Raw genomic sequence first — 14928 nt, 5'->3', positions numbered from 1 at the left:
GAAGTGTGTCAGCAGTTCCCGCAAGATGAAGGCATTAAAGCTATGGATTGGCCCGCCTTTTCCCCAGACCTGAATCCGATTGAACACATCTGGGACATCATATCTCGCACCATCCACCAACGTCACGTTGCACCACAGACTGTCCAGGAGTTGGCGGATGCTTTAGTCCAGGTCTGGGAGGAGATCCCTCAGGAGACCATCTGCCACCTCATCAGGAGCATGCCCAGGCATTGTAGGGAGGTCATACAGGCGCATGGAGGCCACACACACTACTGAACATCATTTCCTTGTCTTGAGGCATTTCCACTGAAGTTAGATCAGCCTGTAATTTGATTTTCCACTTTGATTTTGAGCATGATTACAAATCCAGACCTCCATGGGATATTCATTTTGATTTACGTTGATCATTTTTATGTTTTATTGTTTTCAACACATTCCACTATACAATGAATAAAGATTTACAACTGGAATATTTAATTCAGTGATATCTAGGATGTGGTATTTTAGTGTTCCCTTTATTTTTTTGATCAGTGTGTATATATATATATATATATATATATATATATATATATATATATATATATATCCTCCATTCCCTATCTACCGTATCACCACGGCACAATATCTATGTGTCTGTGCGTGCCAGGCATCACTCCAGAGAACCAAGGTGACTTAAACACCAAGTTTGCCTGGGAATACCATCCAGGATGACTTTTCCCGCTGACATTTAAACGAATAAAACAGGAGGCACATACCTTGGCCACAACACATAATGAGCTGGGCACCTATATGCCCTTTCACCTGGTAAACATGTAAGTTCTCCTCTAGAAGATTGGGGTCTGTATAGTGCTGCCTTTTGCAGGTATAGGTCAATGTTTGAACATTTAACAAGCTTTGCAAACATGACAGAGGATAAAAGCTAAAGGGTTGAAAATGGATTAATATTGTAGGTATCCCTAAATAGGTGGCTCTAGAGGAGAACTACTGTAATCTACATAACTTATGTTTTTCCTAGGGTGCATTACCACCTGGCCTGCAGACTTTCTACCCAGGCTGGTTGGCACCACATTGGAGTACACCACCACCCCTAGAAATCACTGGCGAATTCATTGATGCTATAACTTTTTCTTACCTCCAAACATGGCACTGTATGAGTAACCTTTTTCTCCTTTGCTTCCTAAAGAAGAATGACAATAAGTGTCGGTGATGTCATTTTTGTCAATGGTTTATAAGTGCACAACTATTACTTAAGTTAAGAAGCAATAGAGATATGATGGCTCCCCCATCTACCTGATAGAAGAATGTAAGTGTACTGGGGCTCCGTCAGTGGTTACCTGGCAGTCCTAAAGCGGCTGCCATGGATAGGCTTAGCGCTAGCCACTCCGCTTACCAGATTCCAGGGTTTGCGCTAACCTTCACCCTTTAACTCCTGTGCAGGGATCTGGACTGACAGTGGCACCTCTAGGTTCGGACTGCGTAATAGGCTGCTGGCCAGTAGTATAGGCTGACTAGAGTGGTTCGTTGGCAGAGACGGAAGGCAGAGAAAGTACAAAATCAGATGGCAGGAGTATAATCAGTAAATAGGCCATGGTCAGACAATGGGAAAATAAACAAGCAATCAGGAGCAGATAGCACAGGGACTTAAGGTACCTTCACACTCAGCAACTTTACAACGAGAACGACAACGATCCGTGACGTTGCAGCGTCCTGGATAGCGATATCGTTGTGTTTGACACGCAGCAGCGATCTGGATCCCGCTGTGATATCGTTGGTCGGAGCTAGAAGTCCAGAACTTTATTTAGTCGCTGATGACCCGCTGTCATCACTGGATCGGTGTGTGTGATGCCGATCCAGCGATGTGTTCACTTGTAACCAGGGTAAATATCGGGTTACTAAGCGCAGGGCCGCGCTTAGTAACCCGATATTTACCCTGGCTACCATTGTAAAAGTTAAAAAAAAAAAAACAGTACATACTCACATTCTGATGTCTGTCACGTCCCCCGGCGTCCACAGGGTTAAAACTGCTTTCGGCAGGAGCGCTGCTAATATGCATGCGCTGCTGCCGAGAGCTTCCCTGCACTGACTGTCAGCGCCGGCCGTAAAGCGCCGGCCGTAAAGCAGAGCACAGCGGTGACGTCACCCATGTTACTGCCGGCGTGCCGCTGACACATTCAGTGCAGGGAAGCTCTCGGCAGCAGCGCGTGCATATTAGCAGCGCTCTTGCCGAAAGCAGTTTTAACCCTGTGGACGCCGGCGGGGGACGTGACAGACATCAGAATGTGAGTATGTAGTGGTTTTTTTTTTACTTTTACAATGGTAACCAGGGTAAATATCGGGTTACTAAGCGCGGCCCTGCACTGTTTACCCTGGTTACCCGGGTGCTGCAGGGGGACTTCGGCATCGTTGAAGACAGTTTCAACGATGCCGAAGTCGTTCCCCTGATCGTTGGTCGCTGGAGAGAGCTGTCTGTGTGACAGCTCATCAGCGACCACACAACGACTTACCAACGATCACGGCCAGATCGTATCGCTGGTCGTGAACGTTGGTAAGTCGTTTAGTGTAACGGTACCTTAAAAGAAAGTAGATAAACTATATCTGGCAGTAGTACAGTGTGGTGCTGTCCAAGTGGCCAAAACAGGGAGCTGATAATAATAATAATAATAATCTTTATTTATATAGCGCCAACATATTCTGCAGCGCTTTACAGTTTAACAGTTTCAAACAACAGTCATAGGTAACAATGTTAACAATACAGCAAAATAAGACGCCCCTGCTCGTGAGAGCTTACAATCTACAATGAGGTGGGGAGATACAAAGTACAGGTGTGTATTTACAATGATGTATTTACAATGATGGTCCAGCCATCTTCAGGGGGTGGGGGGTAGATGAGATAGTGAATGGGCTACACACACACACACACACACAAACATAAAATGACTGATTAGGGAACGTGATAGGCCGCTCTGAACAAATGAGTTTTGAGTGAGCGCCTAAAGCTATGCAAGTTGTGGATGGTCCTAATATCTTGGGGTAGAGCATTCCAGAGGATTGGCGCAGCACGGGAGAAGTCTTGGAGTCGGGAGTGGGAGGTACGGATTAGTGCAGAGGTTAGTCGAAAGTCGTTTGCCGAGCGCAGCGGTCGGCTAGGCCGATAGACAGAAATGAGGGAGGAGATGTAAGGGGGTGCCGCACTGTGGAGAGCTTTGTGGGTGAGAACAAGTACTTTGAATTGTATCCTGTAATGAATGGGCAGCCAGTGTAATGACTGGCAAAGAGCGGACACGTCCGAGTAACGATTAGCCAGATGGACGACCCTGGCTGCCGCATTAAGGATAGACTCGAGAGGGGAAAGTCGCGTGAGGGGGAGGCCAATTAAAAGAGAGTTGCAGTAGTCCAGGCGGGAGTGGATTAGGGCGACAGTGAGAGTTTTTGTTGTCTCCATGGTGAGAAAAGGGCGGATTCTAGAGATGTTCTTTAGGTGTAAGCGGCACGAGCGGGCAAGAGATTGTATGTGGGAGGTGAAGGAGAGATCGGAGTCAAACATGACACCCAGACAGCGTGCCTGCTGCCTAGGTGTTATTACGGTGCCACCCACGGAGAGGGAAATGTCAGATTTAGGGAGGTTAGTAGAAGGCGGGAGCAGAAGAAGTTCAGTTTTGGAGAGGTTGAGCTTCAGATAGAGAGCGGACATGATGTTAGAGACTGCAGACAGACAGTCAGTGGCGTTCTGTAGTACAGCGGGGGTAAGGTCAGGGGCTGACGTGTATAGTTGTGTGTCATCAGCGTAAAGATGGTACTGAAAGCCAAATCTGCTGATGGTCTGTCCAATTGGGGCCGTGTAGAGGGTGAAGAGAAGGGGGCCAAGGACTGAGCCCTGAGGTACCCCGACAGTGAGAGGAAGAGGAGATGAAGTGGAGCCGGAGAACAGAACACTGAAGGAGCGGTCAGAAAGATAGGAAGAGAACCAGGAGAGAGCAGTGTCCTTAATGCCTAGTGACTGGAGCCTAGAGAGTAGGAGAGGGTGGTCAACAGTGTCGAAAGCTGCAGAAAGATCGAGGAGAATGAGCAGAGAGTGGTCACCGTTACATTTTGCTGTCAGAAGGTCATTGGTCACCTTGATGAGTGCAGTTTCTGTTGAATGTAGGGGGCGGAACCCGGACTGTGAAGGGTCTAGGAGGGAATGAGTGGAGAGGTAACGGGTAAGGCGGGAGTAGACTAGGCGCTCCAGGAGTTTTGAGATGAAGGGTAGATTGGAGACCGGTCTGTAGTTGTTTGCGCATGATGGGTCAAGGGTGGGGTTTTTTTAGTAATGGAGTAATGATAGAGTGTTTGAAGGAGGAGGGGAAAATGCCAGAGGAGAGGGAGAGATTAAAGATTGTAGTTAGGTGAGTTGTGGCGACTGAAGAGAGAGACTGGAGGAGGTGTGAGGGAATGGGGTCGGTGGTGCATGTAGTCGGACGAGAAGAGGAGAGGAGCTTGGAGACTTCTTCTTCTGTGATGGGATCGAATGTGGAGAGTGAGCCAGGGGAGATGCAGGGAGGAATGGGAGTCATTGCACTTGGTGTCTGAGAGCGGATTTCCTGACGGATATTGTCTATTTTCTCTATAAAGTGGGAGGCCAGGTCATCAGCACAAATGTCTGTGATAGGGTCTTGTGCTTTTGGCCTGAGGAGGGAGTGAAATGTGTCAAAAAGTTTCTTGGGGTTGTTGGATAGTGATGAGATCAGAGTGGTGAAGTAGGTCTGTTTGGCAAGGTGAAGGGCAGAGTTATAGGTCCTTAACATAAATTTGAAGTGTAAGAAGTCTTCTGGGGTGCGAGTTTTCCTCCATAAGCGTTCAGCACACCTGGAGCATCGCTGGAGAAATCGGGTTTGCGATGTGAGCCAGGGCTGTTTCACTCTGTGTTTGGAGGTTCTGAGGGTGAGGGGAGCTACTTGGTCTAGGGTGCTTCTAAGAGTGTCATTGTAGTGATGTACAGCCAGATCAGGACAGGAACAAGAGGAGACTGGGGACAGTGATGAGTGTAAGGAGTCTGAAAGTGTGTGAGGATTAATAGCATGTAGATTTCTGAATGTGTGGTAGGTAGGAGAGTGCTGGGGTGGGCGAGGAATTGTGAGTGTGAAGGAGAGAATGTTGTGGTCAGAGAGGGGAAGTGGTGAGTTATCTAGGTGGGGAATTGAACAGAGCCGGACAAAGAGCAGGTCCAGGGTGTTACCGTCTTTGTGTGTTTCAGAGGTTGAGAGCTGTGAGAGGCCGAGAGAAGTGGTTAGTGATAGAAGCTGGGATGCAGATGTGGACATGGGGCTGTTAATGGGAATGTTGAAGTCTCCCAGGATAAGGGTTGGTAATTCTGAGAACATGAAGTGCGGCAGCCAGGCTGAGAAGTCGTCCAGGAAGTGGGTAGGTGAGCCTGGGGGCCGGTATATGACCGCTACTCTGAGGGAGAGGGGACGGAAGAGCCTGATGGTGTGGACCTCAAAAGAAGGGAACGAAAGTGAAGAAACTGGGGGTACAACCTGGAACGTGCATTGGGGGGACAAGAGTATGCCGACTCCACCACCAGGTCTGTTAGTGGGTCTTGGGGAATGGGAGAATTGTAAGCCACCATGGGAAATGGCAGCAGCTGATTATTCCAGCTGGACAGCACACACACCTATACTGTCAGACTGGACGGCACTACAGGTCCCAGCCTCCATAATCTCAGTGGCTGAACAGAGTCTGCGCCGCCAAGAGCTTCTAGTCCCGAAGTCACCTCCATCATCAGCACCACCCGTAGAATGAATATGGCGGCGCATAGTGACAGAAGAAGCCATTGCAAAAAGAGGGCCCCGGAGGAGATGTGACAATAAGTAGATAATGCCCAATTCCACCTAAGCAAATTTTGTGGATCTAAGACCTGAATTGAGGCTCAGTCCGATAATACCAGACATGTTCCATAGAGAAGAGTGACGTTGTGTCTACAAGAAACCATGTTTTCCTAACCTCATACAACCCCTGTATTAGAAGTATTACATGATGTAGTCTTACCTTTCTCTCCGGTTAGTCCTCTGTCTCCTGTTCTTCCTAAAGCACCCTGATCACCTGATTAAGAAAATGTACATAATGTAATACATAATTGTCTATAAAGAATGTGATGCCTTCCCCATCCACACAGTGTTCCTTATAAAACCAGCAATGGTCACAATGACCGCCCAAAAAAGCAGCCAAAGTGCCTCGAATAAAGGCCACATTTCCTCCATAAACAGTAATAGTCACATTGCGGCCCTCCTTCCTCTAACAATAGCAGACATACCTTTATCAGCCAGTGTCATTTTGACATTAGTAGAACTTTAGCTTCACCTCCTGCTATGCTATGGCTGCCACTTGCCACCTTCTCCAGAGTCCTATTGGTGGCTACCTCATGCCTAAGTATTTAAATAAGCTAAAGTTTTGGCAGTAGGAAACAGGGCAGAGGAGTGAACTAGGAGGGAGCAATATTAAGAAAAGAATGTGTTCCTCACCCTCTGAGATCCCAGCACGCTCATTCTGGTCCTTTTTTTTTAAACAATAAATTTTTATTGAAGTTTGCAAAAATAAATGGTACAGGAAGGGAAGGTACTTTAACGTTATCCAATAGTACATTGCATCATAAAAAGTATAACAGTCCTTCGTTTATGTTCCAGTACCAGCAATAAACATAACACAAGTCATAACGAAGGACGAGTGTAACAACAAAGACAAACATAGAATGTGGGACAGGGGATCAGGGGGGGGGAAGGGAGAGGGGGACCCGAGAAGGGATTATAGTAAATCTGTATCCGTTTGGGTAGTTTAGTCAGGCGCCTGAGGACTAAGGTTAGACAATCGGGATACCGGATCCGCAAAAGGGGTGTGGCTTGCATATTCTGCCCAGGGGAGCCAAATAAGTTCAAATCTGTCGACTCTGTAGTTAGTATAGCAGTTAATTTTTCATTTACCATATACCAGGATAGGCGAGATTTAACTCCCGATAAGTCCAAGCCTGTTTTTTTCCATGCCGAAGCTATAGTTTGTTTAGCTGCTAAGAATATAAATGTGATAAGGGCCCGGGAATATCTAGGAATATTAGAAATACGCTTATTTAATAGAGCTTCCCAGGGGTTTTTCTTAAGGTTAATATTCGTAACTGAAAGAATCAAGAAATAAACTCTGGTCCAGAACCTTCGAACTGTTGGGCATAGCCACCAGATATGGAGCATATCTCCTATGGAGTTACATTTCCGAAAGCAGTTTGGGGAATAGTTAGCCACAGCCTTTGCTATTCTGGCAGGGGTCAGGTACCATCTGGTTAATACTTTGTAGTTAGTCTCCAACATGAGGGTATTGAGCAAACCCCCGGTGGAGGAAGACCAAATTTGGGTCCACTCCGAGTCTGTCAGCGTTGAACCTATGTCAGACTCCCAGCGAACGGTATAACCCAGGGACCTCCTCTGAGTTGGGGAATTGATATGTGAATAAAGAAGGGATATGATACCTGGGGCATATGGGTTTTGGCGGCATCTCTGTTCAAAGGGGGTGAAAGAATAAGGGGGGGCTGAGTTTCTTAGTAAGGATTGAACAAAATTTTTAAGTTGCAGGTATCGAAATATTTCTCTCGATGGGAGATGGTATTTCTCACTCAATACAGAAAATGGGATGATTCCATCCACGTTAAAGAGGTGATGAACTCTCGTTATTCCCGCAGCATTACCCCACAGGGGGGCCAAGGGCAAAAATGGTGAAATTAAGTGTGAGGAGTATTTTATGGAATCCCAGATTCTGAGAGAATTAACCATGATGGGATTAGTAATTTCTCTCCGGTTTACTGGGAGAGTCCAGAGTATCGTATCAAGGGTACTTGAGTGAAGTTCCGAGGCCTCTAGAGCTAGCCACAGGGGGGGTTCGGTGTAAGCGTGATACAACGTCAGTTGACCTATGTTAATTAGAGATATTGGTCTGTAGTTGGACCATGCTAACTGATCAGAATTAGGCTTAGGTATCATAGACACAGCTGCTATCAACGATGCTTCTCCGGGTTTATTTCCGTCTCTCAAGGAATTAAAATAATTAGTAAGGTGGGGTATCAAGAGTGGGGCATATTTTTTATAGTATAAGGCTGTAAAACCGTCCGGGCCGGGTTTTTTATTGACTTTCAATTGTTGACTAGCTAACTCTATGTCATTGGAAGAAATGGGTTGGTTTAACAGGTCAATCAGACCTGGTCCCAACGCCGGGAGTGGGACAGAGTCCAAAAAGGCATCTAGCTCACTGGAATCGACGGTTGAAGTGGCACTATATAGTTGTATTAATTTCTGCTGGAACAATTGAGTGATCTTCAGTGGGTTGGACGTGATTCCTGAAGGAGTACGTAGTCTTACTGGGGGACGGGGTTGAGGTAAACATTTTAGCCGTCGCGCTAGGTTAGAATTGTTTTTATTATTGAGGGCATAAAACCGTTGTTGGGACCAACGCAAGGCTCGGTCAGCATTTTCAGATAGACAGAGGTCAAGCTCAGTTCGGGCGTGGGTGAGATTTCTGTATATGTCCGGGGATGGCGAATTTTTCAATTGAGTCTCCAGCACTGATACCCTATCTTCCAATTCAGCCTCTCTCGCGAGTCTCTCTTTCCTCCTACGGGAGGCTACTTGAATACACAGGCCCCTCAATACTGCCTTGTGCGCTTCCCACAAAGAAATCGGAGAAGAGGCCGACTGAAGATTGAGAGAAAAATATTCTTCTAGGTGGCCTTTTAATTTTAAAGCGATCTCGGGGTAGGAGAGCAGAGAATCATTCAGGGTCCAATTAAATGAATATAGTTTAGGGTGCAGCGCGGAACATATAAGCAAGATTGGTGAATGGTCAGACCATGGGGTGGAAAGGATGGAAATGTTAGAGATGTTAGGAATGAAGGATGGATGGGCAAATATGTGATCTATTCTAGTGTGGACTAGGTGTCGCGGGGAAAAATACGTATAATCCCTTTGAGAGGGGTGCAAGTCCCTCCACAGGTCTTCCCATTGGTATTGGCAAAGGAGTTTATTAAGGGAGGGCGAGTCCGTCGACAGGAGTGGTGATGGGGTAATAAGGGATTGTGCAGTAGTTGACCTATCCAAATGAGGTTTGAGCATACAGTTAGAGTCACCGCAAAGTATCGTGGCTCCCTGGGCATGCTCGGTGATTAATTCACATAATTTAGAGATAAAGGCGGTTTGATGGGTGTTAGGGGCATAGTATGAGACGATGGTGACCAGTTCGTCTGAAATAGTGCCTGTAACTATCAAATAACGCCCTTCCTTATCAGCTACTAAAGATTTAAAGACGAAGGGAACGGACCTCTTAAAACAAATGGCCACACCTTTAGTTTTATTAGAGGCGGTGGATAAATAATATAATGGGTAGGAAGTGGACAAGAACTTTGGATAAGAACTGGCAGAGAAGTGTGTCTCTTGGAGACAGACCACGTCGGCCCTTTGAGACCTATAATAGCGAAAGGCCTTGGTACGTTTGTGTGGAGAGTTCAAACCTCATACATTATGTGAAATGATCGTTAACGGCATGGTAAAGAGATATGGGGATCGCCTATGTTAGCTATCATTCGTGTTTTCGGGTTGGAAGTGAGGAAGTCCTCCTGACTCAAGCGAGGTAGGTTGCCTTTACTCGGGTGGAAGATAGGGGGGGGGAGGATTGAGTAGTCGGGACAGCACAAGTAAGGAGAGTTGGGTACAACAGGGATGGATATAAGGGTAACAAGGGAAACCATAACAGTGGCTAAGCATAACCTAACGTGCTGAGCAGCAGTGTATAAGGACACTGTAGGGGCATAAGGACAATTCAGGGACAACGCAATTTAGAGTAAACCTAATAATTAGTTGTATAGGAAGGGGGGGGGGGGGTAGGTGGGGGAAAGCTGGGTATGTGAAACACCAATAAGGCCTAGCTGTATATCAGGACTACATGTGTGTTGTCAACTGTGCCAGACCTGTAGGGGTGGCTATGAAGGGAGACCCTACAGCCACAATAACTCACCAAAACAATACATGGTGTGAAGTCAGTATCAATAACCTGAAAATACAAATATAATACAAATAATATAACGGAGCATTACAAGAAAAAGAGACCCTCCCAGGCATTCATAGCTGGTGAAATAACATTTCGGAACCGAATTCCAAATAGGCGGCCAGTAAGGGCCTAGCACCGAAGAGTCCTAGAAGGAAACTGTAAACAATCTTAAACTGTAAAATGAAAAGACATTAAGATGCATCAATATTATTAACACCAACTTTCTGTCTGCTATAAAACAGCCAAGAAAATAAAAGGGAAAAAAAGTAATATTGATACTAGAGGGTTCCAAGGCTGTAAATGTGAATTGTCTAGGTATGTATCCAAGCTCCATGTAGAGATATGGCATTCGCTGGATCTCAAGGTGGGTCCGATGAGACCCGCGGTTCAGGTCGTCTGTCTCCCGACCGTGGCATTGACGATGATGGCAGTGAGGCAGGTGAGGGGGGATTCATAAGCTGCAACTTGGTGAGGCAGCAGCTTGCTCCTTCTGGGGAAAGGACCGTATGAACCATCTCTCCGTGGGTGAACATCAGCTTAAAGGGGAATCCCCAGCGATACTTAATGTTTTTGGAACGTAAAACTTCCAAATATGGTCTCATTGCCCGTCTTTTCGCGATAGTAGTGGGGGGCCAGGTCCGGGAACAGCTCGTAGGAGTGTCCCTGGAAAACCAAAGAAGTAGAATTTCTAGCGGCTTGGAGAAGTTGATCTTTAGTTTTATAATAGTGTAGCTTTAAGATTATGTCCCTCGGGGGGCCTTTGGGGTTTTTCCTGGTTAAGGCTCTGTGAATACGGTCCATCTCAAGGCGTTCGATGGAAATGCCTGGTAGGAGTTCCTGGAACAGGGCTGTAGCTGTAGATTGAAGGTCTGTGATGGTTTCTGGCAGGCCTCTAATTCTAATATTGCCTCTACGAGCACGGTTCTCAAAGTCCTCGAGCTTATTATTGAGGGTAAAAATCTCCTCGTGAAGCGCCTCTATGTCTTTTTCATGGGTAGCAATGGTGGCGAGAGACGAATCCATTTTGTCCTCCAAGTCTGAGGTACGAGATCCCAGCTCCCTAATTTCCTTTGTTAAGTCTTTAGTCAGTTTGTCAGACATTTTGGATAGTTCCGTATGTAAAATAGACTGAAACTGAGAGAGTAGAGCATTATGATCCGGAGCAGGGGTACTCGGAGTCTTGGTGGTAGAGGCTGGGATTGTTTCGGACTCTGCTCCGTCTATAATGGAGGAGTTGGAGGATTCGGACTGGGAAAGAGGTCCTGAAAGCATATTATCCTCTAGATCGGTCAGCACCTGGAATCTATTGCTAGCATACCTAGGATTATTTTTGCACAGCTTCGTCATGGGAGCGGTTGGAGTAAATGGAGAACCACGGTATTATATGACCAGCTTGAAGAAGTAGAGTCAAGGATGATGCATACTGTGCGTTGTCCCTTACTGGGATTGGGGGGGAGCTGAGTTCAGGCCATTAGAGTGGCCTCAGAGAGTCCATGCCACCTGATAATGAAGTGTCGATAATGTCTGGAGAACTGTCAGGGCTAGGATTGTTGGGCCCGTGGAAGTGTTGTATGGGCAGAGGTTCACTACTGTTCTGGCCAGGGACCGCCGCACAGAACACTATGGCAGGACAATCTAATGATCAAAGCCCCTCAAATTGTCCTGGAGGAGCTTAACTCCACTCTGACGTGCACATATAGTTGAGATTGGTACAAATTTCAAGGAATGGACACTAGGTGTCGCCGTAGGGACATTAATGAGACCAAAAATCTGTCCTTTAGCGGCTATAAAGTCCATAAAAAAAAAAAATCAGTCAGTGCAGGAGCTCCTAATTAATGCGACCAGTCTGTGAGACTGTAGTCTTTTCACTTTATTCCAGGGGGACCACAAGTCACAGGATACTTTATGTGTAGCTGTTAATAAACCTCCCGGCTGATCTCCCACAGCCCCAGGGGGTAAAAAGTAGCTCCGATGTGCCACAAGTCACAGCAAGTCTTATATAAAGCTGTTATAAGTTTCCACAATTTGCTTCCCACAGCCCCAGGGGGTATAGAATGGCTCTGATGAGTCTTATAAGAAGATATGGTAGCCGATGTAGCTTATGTAGGGGCCTATCAGGCACCCCAGATATGTTGCAATCTCCTCTTAATGCAGCGGCGATGAAAAGACTGACCTCAGGGGATTTCCCAGGCGCTGTTCCACCGATCAGCAAATCCCAAGGAAAGACGCCCGGAGCCTTCTCTCTGCCGACGGCGATGAGGTAAATGGGCGGCAACGTGCGCGCGGTCCCCTCTCACCGACCAGTCTCTCCAGCGGCTCCAGCGACAGCGACGTCCCGGAGGCAGCTCCGAGACGTCCAGCCGCCAGGTAGGCCGGCGCGGTCGCAAGGTCAGATAAGCCGAGTCCTCTGCAGTAATGGCGGCTGGGAGAGGCGGCGGGCGGGAACACCAATGACGGAGCTGTGATCTCTCACCTGTCACAGGATCCTCCACAGCCTCAAAGCTTCGGGAGCGCTCCTCCGGCCTCCAGTTAAACAGGAGAGAGGGTAGATGGAATACTTCGTCTAGCAGGGGAAACAGGCGTAGCACACCACGATGAGACGGAGGGCTGGAAGTGAATCTGACCAGGCCCAGGTCTGTCTTTAGGCCTCGCGCTCTTGTAGAATCCGTGACAACAATCAGTGCCCAATATAGCAAAGTAATGCTTCCAGGGACTGAGGGCACACTAGTAGTGCCGTCAAATGTAGTGGATTGGTCCTTTAAAGCAATAAAATAGGTGGATTATAATGTCCAGCAGAGGGGCACAGTAAAAGCACGTCTTGCTCCCTCAGCAGCTGGCCACGCCCCCCCTCATTCTGGTCCTTTGTTTGCACGGCACATGCCATGGGATGGTGCATGCTATAGGACAGCGCATGTGTAACAGTGGTGGGAACTGATGGATTGCTACCTGTCACTCAAGGGTTAAATGCATTTGATGTTTATGTATGTGATAAAGGTTGATACCCACTGGGGCTGCAGTAAGCTGAGACAGTGTTAACTATAGTGGCCGGGCAAGTTTGGGAGGGGAATCTGAGGTTGGTAGCAGGTCGAGGAAGTGACAGGGCCAGTGAGTGTATGGAGAGCAGAGAGTGAAGTAGCAGGTCTGGGGCTGCTAGGAACAGCGTGGGCCTAATACTCGGGGCAGTGAATCGCCGAAAATACCCTTCCGTGTGATTGTCTAAATGACCTGGGGCAATCTCGAGATGGACGTCGGGGACCTGGGGCACACTCAGCTTGTGAAGCTACAGGGAAAGATGAACTCAGAACATGGGCCGGAAGGTATTGCAATCCAGATATACTGGTACAGGTGAAGAAGACTCCTTAGGACTAAGAAAGCCAGTGAGAGGGTCATGCCACCTATACCGAGAGCCAGGGCTGAAGTTATATCCGGTACCTGTGGGAAAGATGACAACCCGTTGGACCTTATCCTCTGTATCTGCCTGTAAATACTGCGATCCACCAAGTAAACGTTTGGTTTTTGGTTGGTTTTATGAACCTCGTGTCTCCTGAATTATTTGTTGCCCTGGTTCCAGAAGATGGATTCCTGGACTCAGAAGAAGCAGAGTCCTGAAGCCCCAAAGTAAGTGTGATGTCCCTCACACACAGCAGCACACCGGGACTGGAACACGAGATGCCTGTAGGATGCCAAAGCAAGTGTGGACTGAAGCTCGCCCACGAATACCTCGCTTGGGCATCTTACACATGCACAATACATACTTTAGAGACACCCAAAAAAAAAAAATCACAAAAAGTTTTTTTCTGCTGAACATGATGAACATTGCAAAATCAAACATGGTTTTGTTGTCTCTATATTGACAGACTTTTCACAACAATAGACAATAGTGATACTGCGTTTACTGAAGAAGGAAGTAGCCTTGTTTTCCTATCTTCATACACCCTCTATAGTAGAAGTCTACATGGCACAATCTTACCTTTTAGTCCAGTTGGTCCTCCATCTCCTGTTGTTCCTTGAGATCCCAGGTCACCTTAGTAAAGAAAATTTATAGTGTACTACATAAATGTCTGTAGAGAGATGTGACGCCTTCCCCATCCAAAGGTGCAAGACATGACGATCATCCACACTGCGTGATAGTTTACCAATAATGTAACTATTATTTTGAACATGGACAGAGCATCTATTACCCGTGATTCAGATGCAGATCACAGTATGGTAAAATGTGGCGGTATAATGGGTTAGGGATGTATAGATGTTCCAGTTACACACTTGTTATGGCGTCTTCTGGTGTTTTTATTATCTCCTTTCAGAACGTCCACCTAACGTGCAGCGCTGGTGAGGAGAGACTACTTTTAGCGCACCAGTTCTTATTGATAGGTCTGTACAATATCAGATACCACTCTGTATTTGTGTACATGAGGATCTGCGTGATGGGACTGAGCATGTCTGACCAGTGACACCAGCACCAGACATGAGGTAAACGTTCTCAAACATAAAGTATCATCAGGTGGCACTATCAGTCCCATCATATGATTACCAGACACAGACCATGGAGAAGAGTGACACTGTGTCTAGAAGACACTTGCCATGTTTTCCTACCCTCATACACCCCCTGTAATAGAAGCCTACATGAAGTGCTTTTACCTTTGTCTCCGGTTGGCCCTTTATCTCCTTTACTTCCTTGAGATCCTTGGGTACCTTAATAAAGAAAGAAATATATTAACTAGACAGTAGGAGACAAAGCATCCTGCAGAAACCACCTCTATATTTTCCCACCACTCAGGTTTCCACAGTAAAGAAGGTAGCCTAAGGGGCAGAACAGGACACTTTGCCTCCAATTGACTAATTAGTAGCGTGCAGCACGGACCGTGGCCAGTC

At 46.8% G+C, this 14928-nt stretch overlaps 1 protein-coding gene across 4 annotated transcripts in view; it reads right to left on the bottom strand.

The window, feature by feature from the left end:
- The window catches only part of LOC143805198 (ficolin-1-B-like), a 160049-nt gene that overhangs the window by 100971 nt on the left and 44150 nt on the right, over nucleotides 1-14928 (bottom strand). For all 4 annotated transcript variants that reach the window (XM_077284180.1, XM_077284178.1, XM_077284177.1 and 1 more), the window contains 4 exons: nucleotides 14695-14748; nucleotides 14027-14080; nucleotides 6028-6081; nucleotides 1133-1177 (listed from right to left, as the gene is read on the bottom strand). In XM_077284180.1, coding sequence (XP_077140295.1) covers nucleotides 1133-1177; nucleotides 6028-6081; nucleotides 14027-14080; nucleotides 14695-14748 — 207 coding nt within the window. The remainder of the gene's footprint in view (nucleotides 1-1132; nucleotides 1178-6027; nucleotides 6082-14026; nucleotides 14081-14694; nucleotides 14749-14928) is intronic.

This window comes from Ranitomeya variabilis, chromosome 2, assembly GCF_051348905.1.
Source record: "Ranitomeya variabilis isolate aRanVar5 chromosome 2, aRanVar5.hap1, whole genome shotgun sequence".
In the NCBI taxonomy this organism is placed as follows: Eukaryota; Metazoa; Chordata; class Amphibia; order Anura; family Dendrobatidae; genus Ranitomeya; species Ranitomeya variabilis.
Note: the sequence above shows the minus strand (reverse complement) of the source record. Positions and strands in the feature narration are given on the sequence as shown.